At 49.0% G+C, this 19,553-nt stretch overlaps 1 protein-coding gene across 1 annotated transcript; it reads right to left on the bottom strand.

Annotated features, from left to right (window-relative positions):
- Positions 1-936: 936 nt before the first annotated feature.
- Positions 937-18,429, bottom strand: LOC117039583 (acidic leucine-rich nuclear phosphoprotein 32 family member B-like). Its single transcript, XM_033136744.1, has 7 exons — positions 18,260-18,429; positions 7,360-7,509; positions 6,595-6,717; positions 5,710-5,905; positions 4,342-4,457; positions 2,130-2,166; positions 937-1,285 (listed from the first exon to the last, which is right to left on the bottom strand). Exons 1-7 carry the CDS (start codon positions 18,311-18,313, stop codon positions 1,194-1,196), a joined length of 768 nt encoding a protein of 255 aa, XP_032992635.1. The 5' UTR covers positions 18,314-18,429; the 3' UTR covers positions 937-1,193.
- Between the last annotated feature and the right edge of the window lie 1,124 nt (positions 18,430-19,553).

The raw sequence follows: 19,553 nt of genomic DNA, 5'->3' as shown, positions 1-19,553 counted from the left end.
TTCATTCTTGTCCTCTCCGTTCCATTTTTGTCCTGTTTTTGTGCAGCCCTTACAAGTTAGGAGCCTCGCGTCGAATTTCCAAAACCGGGGAGGGAAGGAAAAAAATGGAAAACAAAACAAAACACAGGAGTCGGGAAGATGGCGACTCTTGTTTTTCTTCCAAACCACTCGCCTTGTTAAGGTTACAGAGCAGGGGCTGCGATTCAAGCCCCCACCGGGGGGGGGGGGGGGAAGAAAAGTGAGCTCTGTAATAATACGGCAGACCTCCATCAGGGAGCAGGGAGCAGCCCCTCGGATTAAACTGGAAACCTGAACAGTTAACAAGGAATTCTCCCCGCAGGTCTTAGGTAACGCCAAGTCAACCCAACTGGGGAAAGAATATCAGAACAGAGGAAGGGGGGGGCTACAGGGACACACCACAACCAAAAAAAAGCCCCCCCCAAAAGAAAAAGTGTTGGCCCAACAACCGCACATCAGCTGGCTTTAAAAAGAGGCTTTTTTTCCTCAAAAAGAAAGATATAGACAGTTGGAAAAACGGAACGGTATCCGGGGTGGTTGGGAATCTGCCACGACAGCCGGAGAACTCGTCGGCCGTCGTCATCACTGCACCCCAATTCCAAAAACTCCGCCTCCGCCCTGGGTCCAAAACAGCACTTTTTTTGGGGGGGGGGGTCGTGCGTCCCAGCCCTGCCCCCTAGTGGCAGAGCAGAGAACTTGTGGTTTTTGGGGAAGGGGGGGGGGCAAACGGCGTGGAAGAGGGGCGGAAAGGAGCTTGTCCCGACTCACCATCCGATTCGAGAAGCCTTTGGTCACAAAATACCCAAAAATAGGGGGGAGTTGAAGGGGCTGGGGTATTGGGGAGGAGGGAGAAAAACTGTGCGCATTTTCTGGGGTTGCGGGGGGGGGGAGTGTGGGGGGCAGCCACCCAACGACGTCTCCTGAAACACCTAAACTGTATTCTACGTTTTAAAAAAATATACTGTGGATGTCGCAGCGATACAAAGGGGTGGGTGGCTGGGCCCGGAAGCAACTGTGGGGGGCGGGGGGCTGGAGAGCGGGTGGGGTGGGGGCCCACAAGGGCGGGAGAGGAAGAAATTTTGTCGTCACAGTCTCACTTGCGGAACAGCAGGGGCCAGGAAAGTCACAGTCCGTAAAAAAAAACGGATCGTCTGGCTACGAGGAAGAGGAGGCGGTCAGTCGTCTTCTTCGTCGTCATCATCTTCGTCGGGGTCGTCTTCCCCCTCGTCCTCAATCTCTCGTTTCCGCTTCTCGCCCTGAGGGAGATCTGATTTTTTGGGGGGGGGGGGGAAGAGAGAAAAAATATACAGGTTTAAAAACCAACAGCAATCCGCACTCCTGGCAAAATTATTTCTTTCTTCCGTATTTGTAAGAACAAGGCCGGGGCTAAAATTTGGAACTCAATGCCTATTGAAAGCTAGCAAGCACTTGCTGGAAATGCTCTAGACAAGCAATTTAGGAAGCCGGCGTTATATTAATCTCCTAGTATTTTAACTTTTGCATCCATCGCACATGCCTTAAAAACCACCCGAGTGATGCTCCATGCTATTTCACGGGCGCACTCCGCACGCCAATCTTGTAAGGTAAAGGGACCCCTGACCGTTAGGTCCGGTTGTGTCCGACTCTGGGGTTGCGGCGCTCATCTCGCTTTATTGGCCGAGGGAGCCGGCGTACAGCTTCCGGGTCACGTGGCCAGCATGACAAAGCCGCTTCTGGCGAACCAGAGCAGCGCACGGAATTGCCGTTTACCTTCCCGCCGGTGTGGTACCTATTTATCTACTTGCACTTTGACATGCTTTCAAACAGTTAGGTTGGCAGGAGCTGGGACTGCTAGGTTGGCAGGAGCAGGATTCGAACCGTCAAACTTCTGATCGGCAAGCCCTAGGCTCTATGGTTTAACCCACAGCCACCGGTGTGTAAGGTAGGCCAGTGCTGTTTGTGATACAGACAGGAGGCTGGGAGATGGGAGGCTTGCTCAGAGCTACAGCCCTTTTTTAAAAAAAATATGTATTTTTATTAACCTAACTAGCCCTCGGATTAACTATCCTTTTGGGATCAAGAGGCTCTCCATCATCACTCAGAGACCGGAGCGCTGATTTCAACAGGCTCACCTTCGTCGTCATCTTCATCCTCGCCTTCCTCTTCCTCCTGAAGTCAAGAGAGGAGCAGAAAGTTTTTAAGATGCCCATCTTAGTTGATCCCCTAACTTTTGGCATCCCTCTATGAGGTTGGATTTTCAGCTTGACGCCACCCCACCCACCAAAAAACACCCCCTCACCCGAGGAGTGCACACAAGCAGGTAGATCGCAAATTCCACAAATTTAACCTGTGCCCATTCAGCTATTATTATTAATTCAATTTATAAACCTCTCACTGTCGAAAGATCCCAGGGCAGTGCGCAACATTAAAAGCACATTACAGAACGTCAATAGTAATAAATTAAATGAAGAAGCATACTGATAGACAAACAGAAGGCAAAAGAATAATGGTTAACAACAGCCCTCTGTCCCACACTTTCACAGGCCACAGTTTATTCCACCTAAACATTAGGAAGAACTTCCTGACAGTGAGAGCTGTTGGACAGTGGGATTTGCTGCCAAGGAGTGTGGTGGAGTCTCCTTCTTTGGAGGTCTTTAAGCGGAGGCTTGACAGCCATCTGTCAGGAATGCTTTGATGGTGTTTCCTGCTTGGCAGGGGGTTGGACTGGATGGCCCTTGGGGTCTCTTCCAACTCTAGGATTCTAGGATTCTTTTTAATGCAGGCATGTACCAAGTCTGTTTCGGGGGCCGTCGATTTAATCCAGCCCCCAATTTAATGTGGCCCTCTTTGAAAAAAAGTTTGGGCACCCCTGATTTAATGGGTAAAGAGGAATTTGTTTTTTTGCCTGGTGCCTAAAGACATGAAATGATGGCACCAGGAGAGTCTCTCTCGGGGGGGGGGGGGGGTTCCACTCTGGGGGGAGCCACTTGGCCGTTAAAAAACAAAGAAAGAAATTCAAAGCGGGTGCCCAGGAAATCTGTTTCCACCCCCACCCCCACCCCACCCACCACAGACCCCAATGTGACTTTAAATCTCAGGGTCGTGGGTTTCGAGCCCCAACGTTGGGTGAAAAGACCAGCATGACTAAGCCGCTTTTGGCGAAACCAGAGCAGCGCACGGAAACGCCATTTACCTTCCCGCCGGAGCGATACCTATTTATCTACTTGCACTTTGACGTGCTTTCGAACTGCTAGGTTGGCAGGAGCAGGGACCGAGCAACGGGAGCTCACCCCGTCATTGCGGGGATTCGAACCGCCAACCTTCTGATCGGCCGGCAAGCCCTAGGCCATGGGTCAGCAAACTTTTTCAGCCATGGGCCGGTCCACTGTCCCCTAGACCTTGTGAGGGGCCGGACTATATTTTGAAAATAAAAATAAAAAAATGAACCAATTCCTATGCCCCACAAATAACCCAGAGATGCATTTTAAATACACATTCTACTCATGTAAAAACACGCGGATTCCCGGACCGTCCGCGGGCTGCATTTAGAAGGCGATTGGGCCGCATCCGGCCCCCCGGGCCTTAGTTTGGGGATCCCTGCCCTAGGCTCTGTGGTTTAGACCACAGTGCCACCCCTATTTGAAACAACTCTTTAACCACAACAATGAGGACCAGCATCTTGCGTCCCCCTTTAGAATATGGTAAGAGCATGCATTCTTCGGTTTGATCTCTGGGTTTAGCAGGCTCTCCCGGGTAGCCATAGAGAGGAAAAGAATATTGTTATTATTTAAATGCCTTTCCTTCTGGGGTCATGTCACATAGATTCTCTAGGGGCCGTGTATCAGATTTATGCTCGTGTGATGAGTTGTCGAGGGAATCCCTCCTGCATATTGTTTTTTTATCTGCCCTTTATACGGTGATGTCAGGAGAAATTTGTTGAGCCCACTGGCCCAAAAATTCTCTGGACTTCCAGCTGAGATCCAGGTTACCCTTTTACTCCAGGATTCTACCCCAGCGGTAACCTTGCAAGTGGCAAGGTATCTGACTTCGGTTCTGAACCGTAAGAGGCGAAATGGCCCATTACAGGAATCCTAATGGTTCTTTTCCACCCCTTTTGGGCCTATAACTGATGATAGTATCATAGGTTGGATTTATATCTATTTCTCCTGATTGTAAATATTTTATGTTATTGTTTCTATTTTAATGTAATTATTTCAGCTGTTTTTGCATGGACTGTAAGGCAGGTATGATTTGCGTGTCTATTTATGGATGAGCTTATAGCTGCAATAAAGTTTTATTATTAATTATTATTATTATTATTATTATTATTATTATTAAACTCACTTCATCGTCAACCCCGTCCTCCTCCTCTTCCCCATCCAAATCTTCTTCATCCTCCTCGTCGTCGACTGCATCCTCGTCGAGTTCTTCTTCGTCTTCTTCATCTTCTTCTTCGCCTTCTGGAAAAGCGGAAGGGATATTCCACGAGAGATCCAAAAAGGAGTTTTTTTGGGGGGGGGGAGAGGAAGGATTCTTGCCGCCACAACACGTTAAAAAAACAAAGAGAACAAACCCCGATTTGCGTGAAGGTTTTCTCCCAGGGATAATCGGTTCCGAAGTTCCCAAAAAAGACAACCGAGCAGTTTATTAAAGCGGCTGGGATTCTCCATGCACAAAAAACAGGAGGAGGAAGTTGTTCCCACCAAGTAAAAACAATGGGTCGGTGCAGAAATGGCAAATCAATCACTTTATTTCAGCTTCAAGCTCATATAAAACAATACTAAGACGAACGCACACATCAAATTAAAAAAATTAATGACAACAAAAGCCTTAATGAAGATGGGAATTATAAGGAAATTTCACTTTCCAAACAGCAGTCCATTACGTCGCTTATGTGTCAGAACAGAAGTTAAAAATTTCGCCCTTTGAAGAGTTACACACCGATCTGTATCTTGCAATAAGAAAGGAAGTTCAAAGTCTGCCGGATGCACAGAAATGGGCAAGGTTAGCAGCTAAAAACAAGAGAACCTAAGGATGAAGGGTTTCGTGGAAGAACGGAAGCCTTTTCCTGGCTACTTTTTATTTTATTTTTTTTGGCAATTGTTTCCAGGGCTCGGGGTGGGGGGAAGAAACAGCACCACAAAAGGAAAGACTTCATTACAAAGCGGGTTTGTTTTCCATATAACCAAAAAAATGCGTTCCTGTTTCTCAAATGTAATTGTAACGTTCGCTGTTAAGGCCAACTGACCAGGCAAGAGGGCCTTCTCGGTAGTGGCTCCCACCTTGTGGAACGCCCTCAATGTCAAAAGTAATAAACAGCTACCTGACATTTAGAAGGCATCTGTTTAAGGAAGCTTTTAAATGACTGATGTTTAGATTATTGTACTGTTATGGTGTAAGGCAGGTACTCCCAAACTCGGACCTCCAGACGTTTTGCGACTACAATGCCCATCATCCCCGACCACTGGTCCTGTTAGCCAGGGATAATGGGAGTTGTAGTCCCAAAGCATTTTGGGGGGGGGGCAGAGGTCAAGGGTGCCTGGACTAAGGAATGGAAGCTAGGGCGCAGCAAAAGGGAAAGAATAATAAAAAAAACACAGTTGTGGGGAAACAGGGTTGGCGAAACGAAAGGAAAAATCCACGTGGCATTGGAGTCTACGGCGCGCGTTCAGATTTCCGAAAACCCCAAAGCCCCCTTTCCTCGCGTCTCACCTTCCCCGTTCTCGTCGTACTCGTCTTCCAGCCCGTCCACTTCCGGGTCGGAGTCCGGCGCCTCTTTATCGTTCGTGTCGAAGCCGTCGAGGTAAGTGAGTTGCGGGAGGAGGGTGAAGATGCTGTCCCGGTAACTGATGAGCGTAGTCACTTCGCAGTTGAAGAGGTCCAAACTTCGTAGGTGAGACAGCTTTTTCTGCGGAGATTCTGGAGGTGAACCGGGCGCACGGGGGGGGGGCATAATCCCATGACCCCCCCCCTCTCAGCAAATCCGAGCCGGGAGCTGCAGTCAGCGCAGAACGCTGCACCAAAATTGCTAACCCCTTGGTTCACCGGCCACAGATTTGCTACTGGGAGAAAATAAGTGTGCATAAACCCGGGTGGCGCTGTGGGTTAAACCACAGAGCCTAGGGCTTGCCGATCAGAAGGTCGGCGGTTCGAATCCCCGCAATGACGGGGTGAGCTCCCGTTGCTCGGTCCCAGCTCCTGCCCACCTAGCAGTTCGAAAACACGTCAAAGCGCAAGTAGATAAATAGGTACCACTCCGGCGGGAAGGTAAACGGCGTTTCCGTGCGCTGTTCTGGTTCGCCAGAAGCGGCTTAGTCCTGCTGGCCACGTGACCCGGAAGCTGTACGCCGGCTCCCTCCGCCAGTAACGCGAGATGAGCGCCGCAACCCCAGAGTCGTCCGCAACTGGACCTAATGGTCAGGGGTCCCTTTACCCTTTAAACTGGGACAGAGCAACAGGAGCTCACCCCGTCACGGGGATTCGAACCGCCAACCTTCCGATCGGCAAGCCCTAGGCTCCGTGGTTTAGCCCACAGCGCCACCCGCGTCCCATATATAACGTTTCCTCCAGCCCTTCGAGAGAAGCGTTTCTACTCACCAGCGGCTCCAAAGTGTTTATATCCTTGATTTTGTTTCCGCTGAGATTCAAGTGTGTCAAGTTTGGAGTTTTCTCGGCAAGGACTTCCAAGCCGCCGGAAATCCTGTTGTCGCTCAGCTCCAGCTGCGGAGGGGAGAAACGGAAAAAGCTTCAGGCGTCGCATAGCGAGGAGTTCCACAGTTTTAACGATGGGCTCCGCGAACAAAGTTCCTTGTCTGCGAGTTTTAGGGAGGAAAACCTCTTTTCTCCACACTTTCCCCAAGCCATGCGTAGTTTTGCCGTGTTGCCTCTTACCTGCCTGTTGTTTAAACCAGGGTCTGCCCTCAAAAATTGGGCCTCCAGCTGTTTTTTTTTTTTTGGACTACAACTCCCATCATCCCTGTGTGCAAGGATGATGGGAATTGTAGTCCCCAAAACGGCTGGAGACCCAAATTTGGGGAAACCCTGCAAGCCCCCCCCCCCAAAGTGCATCCTTTTCTTTGTAGAAAAAAAATCCGCCCCGGGTAGATTTTATTTAAATCACAATTTAAATCACTAAGTCAGTAAGACTTGATTCAAATCGTTTTGTGTTGTTGTTTTTTTACAGAAAGACTCATTCTTGCTAGCATAATCTTAATATTTACAACCAGGTTCGGCGCATTCGTATCCTGAAAACGCGCAACCAGCAGCGAGCGCAACCAGAGGTATGCCTGTATAGGGAAGATGGCAGTTCCTGGAAATATGCCTGGAGCTTTACGCCAACGCTTGCCCTGTCCTGCAGCTTACCTTGCGAAGTTTATTGAGTTTTGGGAGGTTGGAGACGGAGAGAAGGTTCACGTTGATCATGCTGAGGAATTCGAGGTTTTCGAAGTCGGAGGAGAGCCCTCCGATCTTGCCGTCGTCGGAGCGGCAGTTGTCCAGAACCAACTCCTTTACCTGGGAAGGGTTTCGGGGGAAAAAAGAACGGTGATGGAATTGCAAAATGATAAAAAGGAATTCTGAGTAAATGATATATACAGCGGTAACTTGGTTCTCAAAACGCCTCGGTACTCAAAACAACTTGGGACCCAAACACCGCAAACTCGGAAGTTAAGTGTTCGCCCAGAAAGCGCTCCTCTTGGGGCGCTCATCCTGCCACCGCCTCTCACAAGAGAAGGCTTCCTCCCTCCCTCTTTCTCTTCCCTCTCTCTCTCCTTCCCTCCCTCCTCCCTCTCTTTCACCCCTTCCTTGTCTCTCTTTCTCCCTCTCACCCCTTCCCCCTTTCTTTCCCTCTCACCTCTTCCTTCTCTCTTCCCTCCCTCCCCCTCCTTCTCTCTCTCACCCTTCTTCCTTCCTTCCCTCTCTCACCCTTCCTTCCTTCTCTCCCACCCTTCCTTCTCTCACCCTTCCTTCCTTCCCTCTCTCACCCTTCCTTCCTTCTCTCACCCTTCCTTCCTTCCCTCTCTCTCTCACCCTTCCTTCCTTCCCTCCCTCCCTCCCTCCCTCCCTCTCTCACCCTTCCTTCCTTCTCTCCCACCCTTCCTTCTTTCTCTCTCTCACCCTTCCTTCCTTCTCTCTCACCTTTCCTTCCTTCTTTCTCTCACCCTTCCTTCCTTCCTTCTTTCTCTCTCTCTCACCCTTCCTTCCTTGCTTCCTTCTTTCTCTCTCTCTCTCACCCTTCCTTCCTTCTCTCTCACCCTTCCTTCCTTCCTTCCCTCTCTCTCTCACCCTTCCTTCCCTCCCTCTCTCACCCTTCCTTCCTTCTTTCTCTCACCCTTCCTTCCTTCTCTCTCACCCTTCCTTCCTTCTCTCTCACCCTTCCTTCCTTCTCTCTCACCCTTCCTTCCTTCTCTCTCACCCTTCCTTCTCTCTCTCTCTCTCTCACCCTTCCTTCCTTCCTTCCTTCCTTCCTTCCTTCCTTCCCTCCCTCTCTCACCCTTCCTTCCTTCCTTCCTTCAATTGGCCGGGGGGGGGGGGAGGTGATCTCGCCTAGGGCGCAAAAAACCCTAGCACCGGCCCTGTGTTTGTGTGACCGTGTGGAACCCAGTCCAGCTACCGATTCCAAGAAGCGGACCCAGTGTTCTCACGACACCTTCGTCACGAGAGATGTTTCAGGCTTTTAGCCTTCGGAAAGGAAAGATTTGCCTCGCCTTCGGTTTTTCTCACGTGTAATAACGAGGGCCCCCGTTTAATTACGAGGGTAAACGGGAGGGCCTGCCTCGCAGGGCCGTCGTTAAAAGAGTCGCAGATAAAACTCACGCTAACTAAGAAAAGATTCTGGGTGTTTGGAAAGAACTGTATCGGCAAATGAAACAGTCCTTTGTGCTAAGGATGAGGAGCTAGGGGACCCTGTACGAAACCTGTCATCCCCCTCACAAAAGACACACACTCGTCAACCCCAACCCATCAATCTCCAGAAAAAAAAAGGTTTTTAATTGGTACAGGAATATATTTTCAGCCAAGCTCACAGAGCCACCTGGTGGCCGCGAGCTGCAAAAGGACTCTAGCAATGAAGTTTTGGAACTGACAGCCATTTTTTCCCCCGATGCAAGGAATAAGGAGTTTTGTGGGTTTTCTTTTTGTTGTTCAGTCGTTCCGTCGTGTCCGACTCTTCGTGACCCCATGGACCAGAGCACGCCAGGCACCCCTATCCTCCACTGCCTCCCGCAGTTTGGCCAAACTCATGCCAGTCGCTTCGAGAACATCCTCCCAGAAAACACACAAAAGCTCTAAGATCCCCCACACGTTTTTAAGCTGATTATCAAACATTGGGAGTTTATCTCCCAATGCACAGTTTTAATTGGAGTTTGAATAAATACGCAATTAACTGTGCTCAAGTGTTACAAAGATATGTAGGCCAAATGGCACTTTAAACCTAGGCTGTGGGTCCCCACAATGGCTTGTCTAGGTGGCTTTCTCTTTCTCAATGAAATTTATTATTGTTCATTTCATTTCTATGCTGCTTTATATTTTAAAGCCGGGGGGGGGGAGAGATATCTGAAAGTGGTTTGCACCACATGAAAACATCTAATACAGGGGTCAGTTTCAGCAGGGGGCCGGTCCACTGTCCCTCACACCTTGTCGGGGGCCGGACTATATTTTTTGGGGGGGGTTGGGTGGGGATGAACAAATTCCTATGCCCCACAAATAACCCAGAGATGCATTTTAAATAAAAGGACACATACTATTCATGTAAAAACAGGCTGATTCCCAGACTGTCCGAGGGCCGGATTTATAAGGCGATTGGGCTGGATCTGGCCTACCCATGATCTAATATAACCAAATCCCTTCTCAAAGGGATTTTTTTTTTTGGCCCTTACTGAATGGCAGACTTAATTCATAGAAAAACTTAATAACGGGTAACACGTGGCTAAGGTTTTAACAACTTCTGCAAGCCCAGAGTCGTCCGCGACTGGACCTAATGGTCAGGGGTCCCTTTACCTTTAATTAGATGGACCAACTTAAGGCAGCTTTCTCTGTCCTTACTGAAATCTGCTGTTACTGGCATCTCGCCCTGCTGCTTTCTGACAAAGGCAACAAATGGCTCGCTGGGAAAACATTCAACGCCCTGGCATCTCTTTGCAGGTCGGCAAAGACAAGACCAGGCTACGCAAACAGACTCGATCTTGGCAGGGGGGAACACAGCTTCGTCCGCAGCAGCCCCACAGCCTGGGTGAGTCAGCTGCACGGTATCACGGCTGAGTGACCTAATCCTGGCCGGCAGCAAAGCCGCCGAACCGGCTGCGTCAGCAGACGGCTCAACAAGCAGCCGCATTCTTTGCACTGCGAAAACCAAGCTGCTTTCCTGCCTTCTCCTTCAAACCCATTGGAAAGGTAGAGCCGTGCAGATACAGCAAACCCAACGTCGAGATCGGGGAAGGGGAGGACTTGGGTTACTGATGGCGACAGCAGTCACGAAATTACAAGACGCCTGCTTCTTGGGAGAAAAGCAATGACAAACCTAGACAGCATCTTAAAAAGCAAAGACATCACCTTGCCGACAAAGGTCCGTATAGTTAAAGCGATGGTTTTCCCAGTAGTAGTGTACGGAAGTGAGAGCTGGACCATATAGAAGGCCGATCGCCAAAGAATGGATGCTTTTGAATTCTGGTGCTGGAGGAGACTCTTGAGAGTCCCATGGACTGCAAGAAGATCAAACCTCTCCATTCTCAAAGAAATCAGCCCTGAGTGCTCACTGGAAGGACAGATCCTGAAGTTGAGGCTCCAGTACTTTGGCCACCTCATGAGAAGAGAAGACTCCCTGGAAAAGACCCTGATGTTGGGAAAGATGGAGGGCACAAGGAGAAGGGGACGACAGAGGATGAGATGGTTGGACAGTGTTCTCGAAGCGACTGGCATGAGTTTGGCCAAGCTGCGAGAGGCAGTGAAGGATAGGTGTGCCTGGCGTGCTCTGGTCCATGGGGTCACGAAGAGTCGGACACAACTGAACGACTGGACAACAACAACAAAGGAAGCCGGCACCCTATCATGGCAATGATTCTTCAACAGCAACTTCATTGGACTGGTCATGTTGTGCAGATGCCTGATTATCGTCTTCCAAAGCAACTCCTCTATTCCGAACTTAAAAACGGGAAGCGTAATGCTGGCGGTCAACAAAAGAGGTTTAAAGACTGTCTCAAGGCAAATCTTTTAAAATGTACTGGTAGTACTGTGTGGCTAGAAAGTGGAAAAACGAATCAGTACCGACAATCTTACGAGTGGCAGATGCTTATGTTAGATTATTTGCAGCTGGCGAAATTGACAGGAGGAGTTAGAGGGAGAAATGACGCAGAAAACTTTTGGTGAATGGAAAATATTTAAAGAACACATAAGGATATATTGCAATAGTAAGGCCATATTAGCAGAACTAGAGTGATACTTGTAATTAAACAAATATTCGAATACTATCGAAGATAAAGGAAATGAGAAATGAAGATCAAAACTGTGCAAACAATGATGTAATGAAAGTACATTAAGAAAGATCGGAAGATTTGTATGTATGTGAGAAGTGTGGTTATGTAAACCAATTTTAACCTTTTTTCGTGTTTTTCTTTTTCTTTGTTTTCTTTTTCTATTTCTTTTTTTATTTGTACTGATGAGACTGTAAATATTTTTTAATGTGTGTAAATAAAACCAATAAAGATTACTTTAAAAAAATAAAATAAAAAAATAAAATGTACTGGTAGTATAAACACCAACAACTGGGAAACACTGGCCTGCGAGCGCTCCAGTTAGAGAACAGCCTTTGCCAAAGGCGTCGTGGGTTTTGAAGACACTCGAACTCAGGACGCAAGGGAGAAATGTGCTAAGAGGAAGGCACGCTTGCGGACGGCTCAAATCGTATGCAGTTCCCATTCTCTGCTTTGCCACACTAAGGACTAGCGCCATGGGAAGGCGGAAGGCGGCCTGGAGCACAGGGCAAACTGTAAAATTTTCTGAAGAAGTGTGCATGCACACAGAAGCTCACACCAATAACAAACTTAAGTTAGTCTCTAAGGTGCCACCGGAAGGAATTTTTTAAATTTTGTTTAGACTACGGCAGACCAACACGGCTACCTACCTGTAAAAAGCAGAGTGGTTTTGATTTAAGTAAAATCAATTTAAATCATTAGTCAGTAAGACTTGATTTAAATCACTTTCTTACAGAAAGACTCATTCTCACTGATAAAATCTTTAATATTTTCAACCAGATTAAGGTTTCATTTTTGGAATAATAATTTTTCAGAGTCCTTTTTTTAACAGTCATATCAAAAATTATCGATCTGGTTGTAGTATTATGGTTACATAGAAAGATAATTATGGAATCATTGGGAATTTTAGTAAGTTAACTGTTTGTAATTGGACAATTTTTCTGCCATACTGTACTTTAATGGAAGGAGAAAAATAATCATTTTAAACTATTTAAATCAATTTAAACTATTTATTTAACTAAAACAGTAACATTATAGCATACGTATCCATGTTTGTTAACTGATGTAGTTAAACAATTTGAAAAAGCAACAACTTAAGACTTTAGTTTTCGCACACATGAAAAACTTAAAACAAATCCTTATTTCCTGTTGAACAGCCTTTGCGTTATATTGTAACTTAAATAGAAAGCTATCTTTAGAAAGATTTTTCCTGCAAAAGCATTTTATTCTTAAAATCCAATTTAAATCTTTTGCATCAACCCCAGCTAGTAGGATCAGCAGAAATTCTTTTTTTTCTCTCTCTGCTGTTTCCATTCCTGCTTTTGCTCTGGGTCTTTTGCATTTTGTGTGGGTTAAGGAGATGCAGGTGAAAGACTGTGTTTGAGAGGCAGGGAAAGGAAGATCTTCCCAGGATGGTTAAAAGGTAAAAAAAAAATGGTAAAGGAACCCTGGACGGTTGAGTCCAGTCGAAAGAGATTATGGGGTTGCGGCGCTCATCTCGCTTTCAGGCCGAGGGAGCCGGCGTTTGTCCGCAGACAGCTATCCGGGTCAAGTGGCCAGCAGGACTGTAAGGTTTCTTTATTGTGCAATTATATTTTGTTGTTGTTGTTGTTGTTGTTCATTCGTGTCCGACTCTTTGTGACCCCATGGACCAGAACACGCCAGGCACCCCTATCCTCCGCTGCCTCCCGCAGTTTGGCCAAACTCATGTTGGTAGCTTCGAGAACACTGTCCAACCATCTCGTCCTCTGTCGTCCCCTTCTCCTTGTGCCCTCCATCTTTCCCAACATCAGGGTCTTTTCTCTCTTCTCATGAGGTGGCCAAAGTACTGGAGCCTCAACTTCAGGATCTGTCCTTCTAGTGAGCACTCAGGGCTGATTTCTTTGAGAATGGATAGGTTTGATCTTCTTGCAGTCCATGGGACTCTCAAGAGTCTCCTCCAGCACCAGAATTCAAAAGCATCCATTCTTCGGCGATCAGCCTTCTTTATGGTCCAGCTCTCACAATTATATACAGTGCAGCTAAGAAAAAGATGTCCAGCTCATCCTTTGGCAGAGTCCGGGAACGACCCCTTCCGGTTCTTTGCCCAGCATAAAAGGCTTGGGATGCCGAACCCCTGCCTCCCCCCCCCCTGCGTAAATGGGGAGACGGAAGGGGTGCTTCTCTTCCAGCCTCTGCCTGGTGCGAGGGCTCTCTTCCCCTGTCAGAGCCCTGACTCCTATTTCCTGTCCCCATCTCCCCCTCCCCACTACAGGGATCACTGCTACCCCCCTGGATGAAGATGAATTGCTCAGCATCTGGGAAGCCCTGGCAACTCCTTGCCTTCCGGCGAGGGCAGTCCTCTGACAAGGACTAAACTGCTTCTGGCGGAACGGGACACCGTGACGGAAACCAGAGCAGCGCACGGAAACGCCGTTTACTTTCCCGCCGGAGTGGTACCTATTTATCTACTTGCACTATGACGTGCTTTTGAACTGCTAGGTGGGCAGGAGCAGGGACCAAGCAACGGGAGCTCACCCCGTCACGGGGATTCGAACCGCCGACCTTCTGATCGGCAAGCCCAAGAGGCTCAGTGGTTTAGACCACAGCGCCACCCGTGTCCCAGGATGAGGCTGGGGGAACAAAGGGGAGCTCTGAGGTGGAAGTTTCATAGTATAACAAGAGCTGGAAGCGACCCCAGGGGTCCTCAAGCCCAACCTCTTGCAATGCAGGAATCTTTTGTGCAAGATCTCGAACCCAATACCTTGAGATTAAGAGTCTCAGGCTCTACCTGGCTGAGCTATCATCCCTTTCTGCGCGGGAGAAGTTAACGTTTACCTAAGAGGACTTTGTATTCTTCCGCTTTGCAGTTTGTGTTTTTTTATTGTAATTTATTATGTAACGCCTTAATATATATATATTTTAAAAAGGAATCGCAGCCCAAAACTAGCTCTCAGTAACTTGAAAGCCTGGACCAATTCAGACTGGCACCGATTTGCGGTGTCCCCTTTTGACAAATAGTCCCTAAAGGGGGAAATGGAACGAGGGAAAGTCCAATAGACACCTATTTGCGTCTTGACACAGCCACAGATGTTATGAGCGGGGGGGCCTTATCCTTATCCCCATTTCACAGATGGAACAGTTGAGGTCATTGCGAACACACCTTACAGGACACATGGACACTGGTACCAGAGACTGCAATAAACCCAGATGCCAACTTTGCTGCCGCGTAAACCCGGACAACACCATTACTGGCCCCAACAACATCAAACGTACCATCTCAGGACTATTTAATTGCTCATCTTCCAACATTGTGTATGCGATCAAATGCCAACAGTGCCCTTCAGCTCTCTATATTGGGCAAACAGGCCAAACCCCGCGCCAAAGGATAAATGGACATAAATCTGATATCGGGAATCACAAGACAGAGAAACCAGTAGGAGAACACTTCAGTCTCCCAGGACGTTCTATACAAGATCTCAAAGTAGCTGTCTTAATACAAAGGAATTTCAGAAATAGACTGGAAAGAGAAGTTGCTGAATTGCAACTCATTACCAAACTTAAAACCATGGAGAGACCTGGTCTGAACAGAGACATTGGATTCTTATCTCATTATCAAGACAAAGCTATCTTTAGCCATCTCACCCCTTGCCTTTTCCTGTAAGACCGACTGGTTAACAGTCCAACAGGTTTTCCACACCTATCAGCCAATCCCCCATTCCCACCACCCTTCTGAGTAATACCCCTCCCCACTCTCTCCCTATATATAAGGGTCTGGTGACTTCTGTTTCGGTGTATCTGAAGAAGTCTGCATGCACACGAAAGCTCATACCAAGAACAAACTTAGTTGGTCTCTAAGGTGCTACTGGAAAGAATTTTTTTTTTAATTTTTAATTTTGTTTCCACCTTGCTGCAGGGGGAGAATTAAGGAAAAGCATTTCCACACACCTGGTAATAGGTTTTAAGGTGCAGGTTTGGCAATTAGCTTATATATCAGGAGTTTGTAACACCAAATAGAGCCACCAAATTGGGAGGCTGCCCCCCCCCCCCATATCACCCTGTCTCAACAAACGGGATCAAGCTGTTGCGATGAACACATAGGTTCTCGGTGTCAGAGCAACTGCTTGGAGTGCAGAAGGTCCCCAGTACCCCTGGCTAGGCATGAAGAAGGCCTCTCGGCTGGAGAGCTGCCCCCATCCGCAGATGCAGACAACGACCTGACTCAAGTTTTATGTAGAGAGCCAGTGTGGTGTAGTGGTTAAGAGCAGTAGACTCGTTATCTGGGGAACCGAGTTCGCGTCTCCTCTCCTCCACATGCAGCTGCTGGGTGACCTTGGGCTAGTCACACTTCTCTGAAGTCTCTCAGCCCCACTCACCTCACAGAGGGTTTGTTGTGGGGGAGGAAGGGAAAGGAGAATGTGAGCCGCTTTGAGACTCCTTCGGGTAGTGATAAAGCAGAATATCAAATCCAAACTCTTCTTCTTCTTCTAGTTAAGCGTGGCTCTTTTTAATTTTTAAGGGAGGGCGTTTTCTAAATGCAACACGCCGAAATTATTCTTAAACGCAGGTACAATGATCGCCTCGAAACCGCCCCCTCCATACAGGATCCCTGGAGAGCTGCCATTTATAATCCCCTCCCTAGCCTTCCCCCACAGAACTACAATTCCCAGAGTTCCTTGCCGTGGGGGGTGGAGCCATGATACTGCCGAAGCCATCAGCAGTCCTGGCTCCTCCCAAGAGAGGCGGGGGGGGGCGCAGGCTTAACCCCCATAATGGCAGCAACACACATGAAACCCAGGCAGACCAAGCGAAGCAACAGCAGAGGGACCCAGTGTCCACACCTGGCAAGCCCCCCTGCACACACAAAATGCACCCCCCAAAATGTGGCCGATCCAACCTGCGGCCAGCAACCCTCAGTGATATGGGGTCAGCTTGGCCCCTGGTTGCAACTAAAAGCATTGCTCAAAATGGAACAGAAAACCGTACACACACAAACACACACACACAGATTGTGTGTTTGTGCATGTTCGGCAATACTTCTAACAGCAGTTTCAGAAACCACCCCCTCCAAGTCAGGGTCAAAGCTCTTTCTCTCCAAGCTCCTGCGTGCAGCCATAAATTCAATGGGTTCTTGTGTGTGTGTGTGTGTGTCAACGACCTCTCCACACCCCGCAACCCGCCTTTCATCGCGCCCAAGCCACGCTCCCCCCCTGCTGCTAGACCATCTTGGATGACCCCTTTTAAACCCCCAAACCATAAAAGGCCCCCTTGCTCCGTCTTGGCCTCCCCCCATCCGCCTGCCTGACCCAGTCCCCATCCCTCCCCCCCTCCTCCAAAAAGCTACACGTGGACGCGGCTCGACATGCATCCACTCCCCCCCCTCCCCAACATCCCCTTCCTTTCCCTTTCTCCCAAAACCAAGAAAAAAAAACTCTTTGAGATTTTAATCTCAACCCCCCCCCATTTATTTATTTTACAAAGCAGCGCCTTCTTTGGCGAGCCGCGCAGCCGCCACCCCCCCCCCCTCCATTCCTCTGCGCTCTCAAAAGCTCCACTGTGGTTTTCTCCTCCTACTCCCCGAGGTGATAAAACGGGGGGTGGGGGGTAAGAGGAGGAGGAGGAGGAAATTAAGCGGGTGGGAGACAAACTCTCCCCTCACTGATCGCCTTCTTCCCAGCACTAATAGCTATATATAACCGTCAAGGTTTTTTTTTTAGTAAACGCGTTTCCACGTGCGCAGCTGGCGGGAGGGGGGGGGAGAGAAAAATTGTGCTTTTGGGAGAGCGCAAGGAAGCAGTTTACGGGGGGGGGAGTGCCTATGGGTAGGGAGGAAACTGCCGCCATCCTTCCTCTCCCCCTCCCCACCCAAGATTGCATAAAAAAACCCCACCATGTGCGCTTTAGTTACGCATCATTTAAAGACCGGGTAAAACGAGCCCGGACAAACGAAACCGGAGGATCACAGTTCACAACTCTCCACGTTCCCGGGATGGAGGGGGGCGGTCCAAGGCCTACAGGGCATTTCCTTCTCCCTTTGGGGTGGGGGTTATTCCGCTCCACCTTTCCGGAAAACATTCAAATGCGTACTCCAACATTCCTAGGGTGGGAATATTTTTTAAGGCCCCCCCTCCCCGCGTCCACATAACTCTACCCCACTCACCAAGCTCTCTCTTTCTCTCCCCCGTCCCCAAAAAGAAACAAGCAATCCCTCTCCCCCCCCCCAATTAAAAAACAACCCCTCAACTAGGCGTAGGAAGTAGCAAAGTAGGCCTCTGTTCAACCCCCCAATCAAATATTAAGAATGTAGGGGGAACCAGATTTCCCCCCCCCCACACACAGAAAATTTACAAAACACATGAGTCAAGGGGTTGGGACAAGACCCCCCCCCCAAAAAAACAGATCCCAATTTGATTATTTGATTTTTAAATCCGCCTGTTCCAAGAACCCCCTAAAACTTATCTTGTGCGTAAAAACACGCTTTTGGAGAGGCGAAATGCAAAGCGGCGCATGTGTTGCTGTTGGGTTGTTTTTTTTTGGGGGGGGGGTAGGTTCTTAAAAGGGGTTGCAAAAAAATAGGTCGAGGCCCCCCCTTTTCTCTCTCCAAGAGGCAGGGATGTAAAGGATCGGGGAGGAAACGAAAAAGGCGAGGAGAAATAGGAAAGGGCATTCCAAAAACTGCAGGGCGAGGATGGGTTTCTGTGCGCCCAGGAGCGCGGCGCGCGTCTCCAACATGTCGGCCGCGCACACGTGTGCGCGAAGCGGGCCGGAGGCGGGGGAAGGCAGGCGGGCCTGGGCCCGGGGAAGGAGGGAAGGCTCACCTCGGCCGGCTTCTTGTTCCGCAGCTCCAGGTTAAGCCGTTTCTTCATCTCCATGGCGGCCGGGGCGACGTCTCCGCGCGGCGGGGCGAGTCTCGGGGCGAAGAGCAGCAGGCGGCCGCGCGGACGGGAGCAGCGAGCTGCGGGCTCCTCCCCGCCGCCGCTTATATAGCAGCCAGGCACCCCAGGCAACAAAAGGGAGGCGGGCGGCGGTGGTAGGGGGGGGGGGGAGAGCTTTGCAAATGCAGCGGCAGGGAAGCCGACGGAGCCGGGAGAAGCGCCCCCTGGCGCCGGAGAATCGCCGCTGCGACGCGCCCGCCTCAAAGGAACCCGCCAGGCAGCGTCCTCTGCTGGCCGCGCGGCGCCTTCGTTCGAGCGAGGGCGCGTTTTCCTTTAAACGGGAGAATGAATGAACGCAATGGATTGGATTGGCCTACACAGGTCATCTGAAGAAGTGTGCATGCACACGAAAGCTCATACCAAGAACAAACTTAGTTGGTCTCTAAGGTGCTACTGGAAGGAATTTTTATTTTTATTGTTTATTTTGTTTTGACTATGGCAGACCAACACGGCTACCTACCTGTTACAGGAGGAAATTTAATAGCTTTTTTTGTACTGCTAATAATAATTACAGGTAGGTAACCGTATTGGTGTGCCATAGTCAAAACAAAATGAAAAATTCCTTCCAGTAGCACCTTAAAGGTAAAGGTAAAGGGACCCCTGACCATTAGGTCCAGTTGTGGACGACTCTGGGGTTGCGGCGCTCATCTCGCTTTATTGGCCGAGGGAGCCGGCGTCCAGCTTCCGGGTCATGTGGCCAGCATGACTAAGCCGCTTCTGGCCAACCAGAGCAGCGTACAGAAACGCCGTTTACCTTCCCGCCAGAGTGGTACCTATTTATCTACTTGCACTTTTGACGTGCTTTCGAACTGCTAGGTGGGCAGGAGCTGGGACCGAGCAACAGGAGCTCACCCCGTCATGGGGATTCGAACCGCCAACCTTCTGATCAGCAAGCCCTAGGCTCAGTAGTTTAACCCACAGCGCCACCTGCTGTCCCACAATAGCATCTTAGAGGCCAACTAAGTTTGTTCTTGGTATGAGCTTTCGTGTGTATCTGAAGAAGTGTGCATGCACACGAAAGCTCATGCCAAGAACAAACTTAGTTTATTTTTTATTTTGTTCTGCTATTAATAATGACCAGTGCTTTTTTAAAAGGTGTGGTGGTGGTGGGGGGACTCACCACGAAGTTCATTTGTTTATTTAATTAGTTGCAGCATTGTACCTTCACCCCAACCCC

Source organism: Lacerta agilis, chromosome 18 (genome assembly GCF_009819535.1).
Source record: "Lacerta agilis isolate rLacAgi1 chromosome 18, rLacAgi1.pri, whole genome shotgun sequence".
Taxonomy (NCBI): Eukaryota; Metazoa; Chordata; class Lepidosauria; order Squamata; family Lacertidae; genus Lacerta; species Lacerta agilis.
Note: the sequence above shows the minus strand (reverse complement) of the source record. Positions and strands in the feature narration are given on the sequence as shown.

What these genes read in the sequence shown, in the direction of transcription:
- LOC117039583 (XM_033136744.1), bottom strand. Translation starts at nt 18,313, where the DNA reads ATGGAGATGAAGAAACGGCTTAACCTGGAGCTGCGGAACAAGAAGCCG. An exon ending in TAAACACTTTGGAGCCGCTG is followed by an intron (nt 5,906 to 6,594) that starts GTGAGTAGAAAC and finishes GAATCTCCGCAG; the next exon opens with AAAAAGCTGTCTCACCTACG. An exon ending in GGATGAAGATGACGACGAAG is followed by an intron (nt 1,286 to 2,129) that starts GTGAGCCTGTTG and finishes CCAAAAAATCAG; the next exon opens with ATCTCCCTCAGGGCGAGAAG.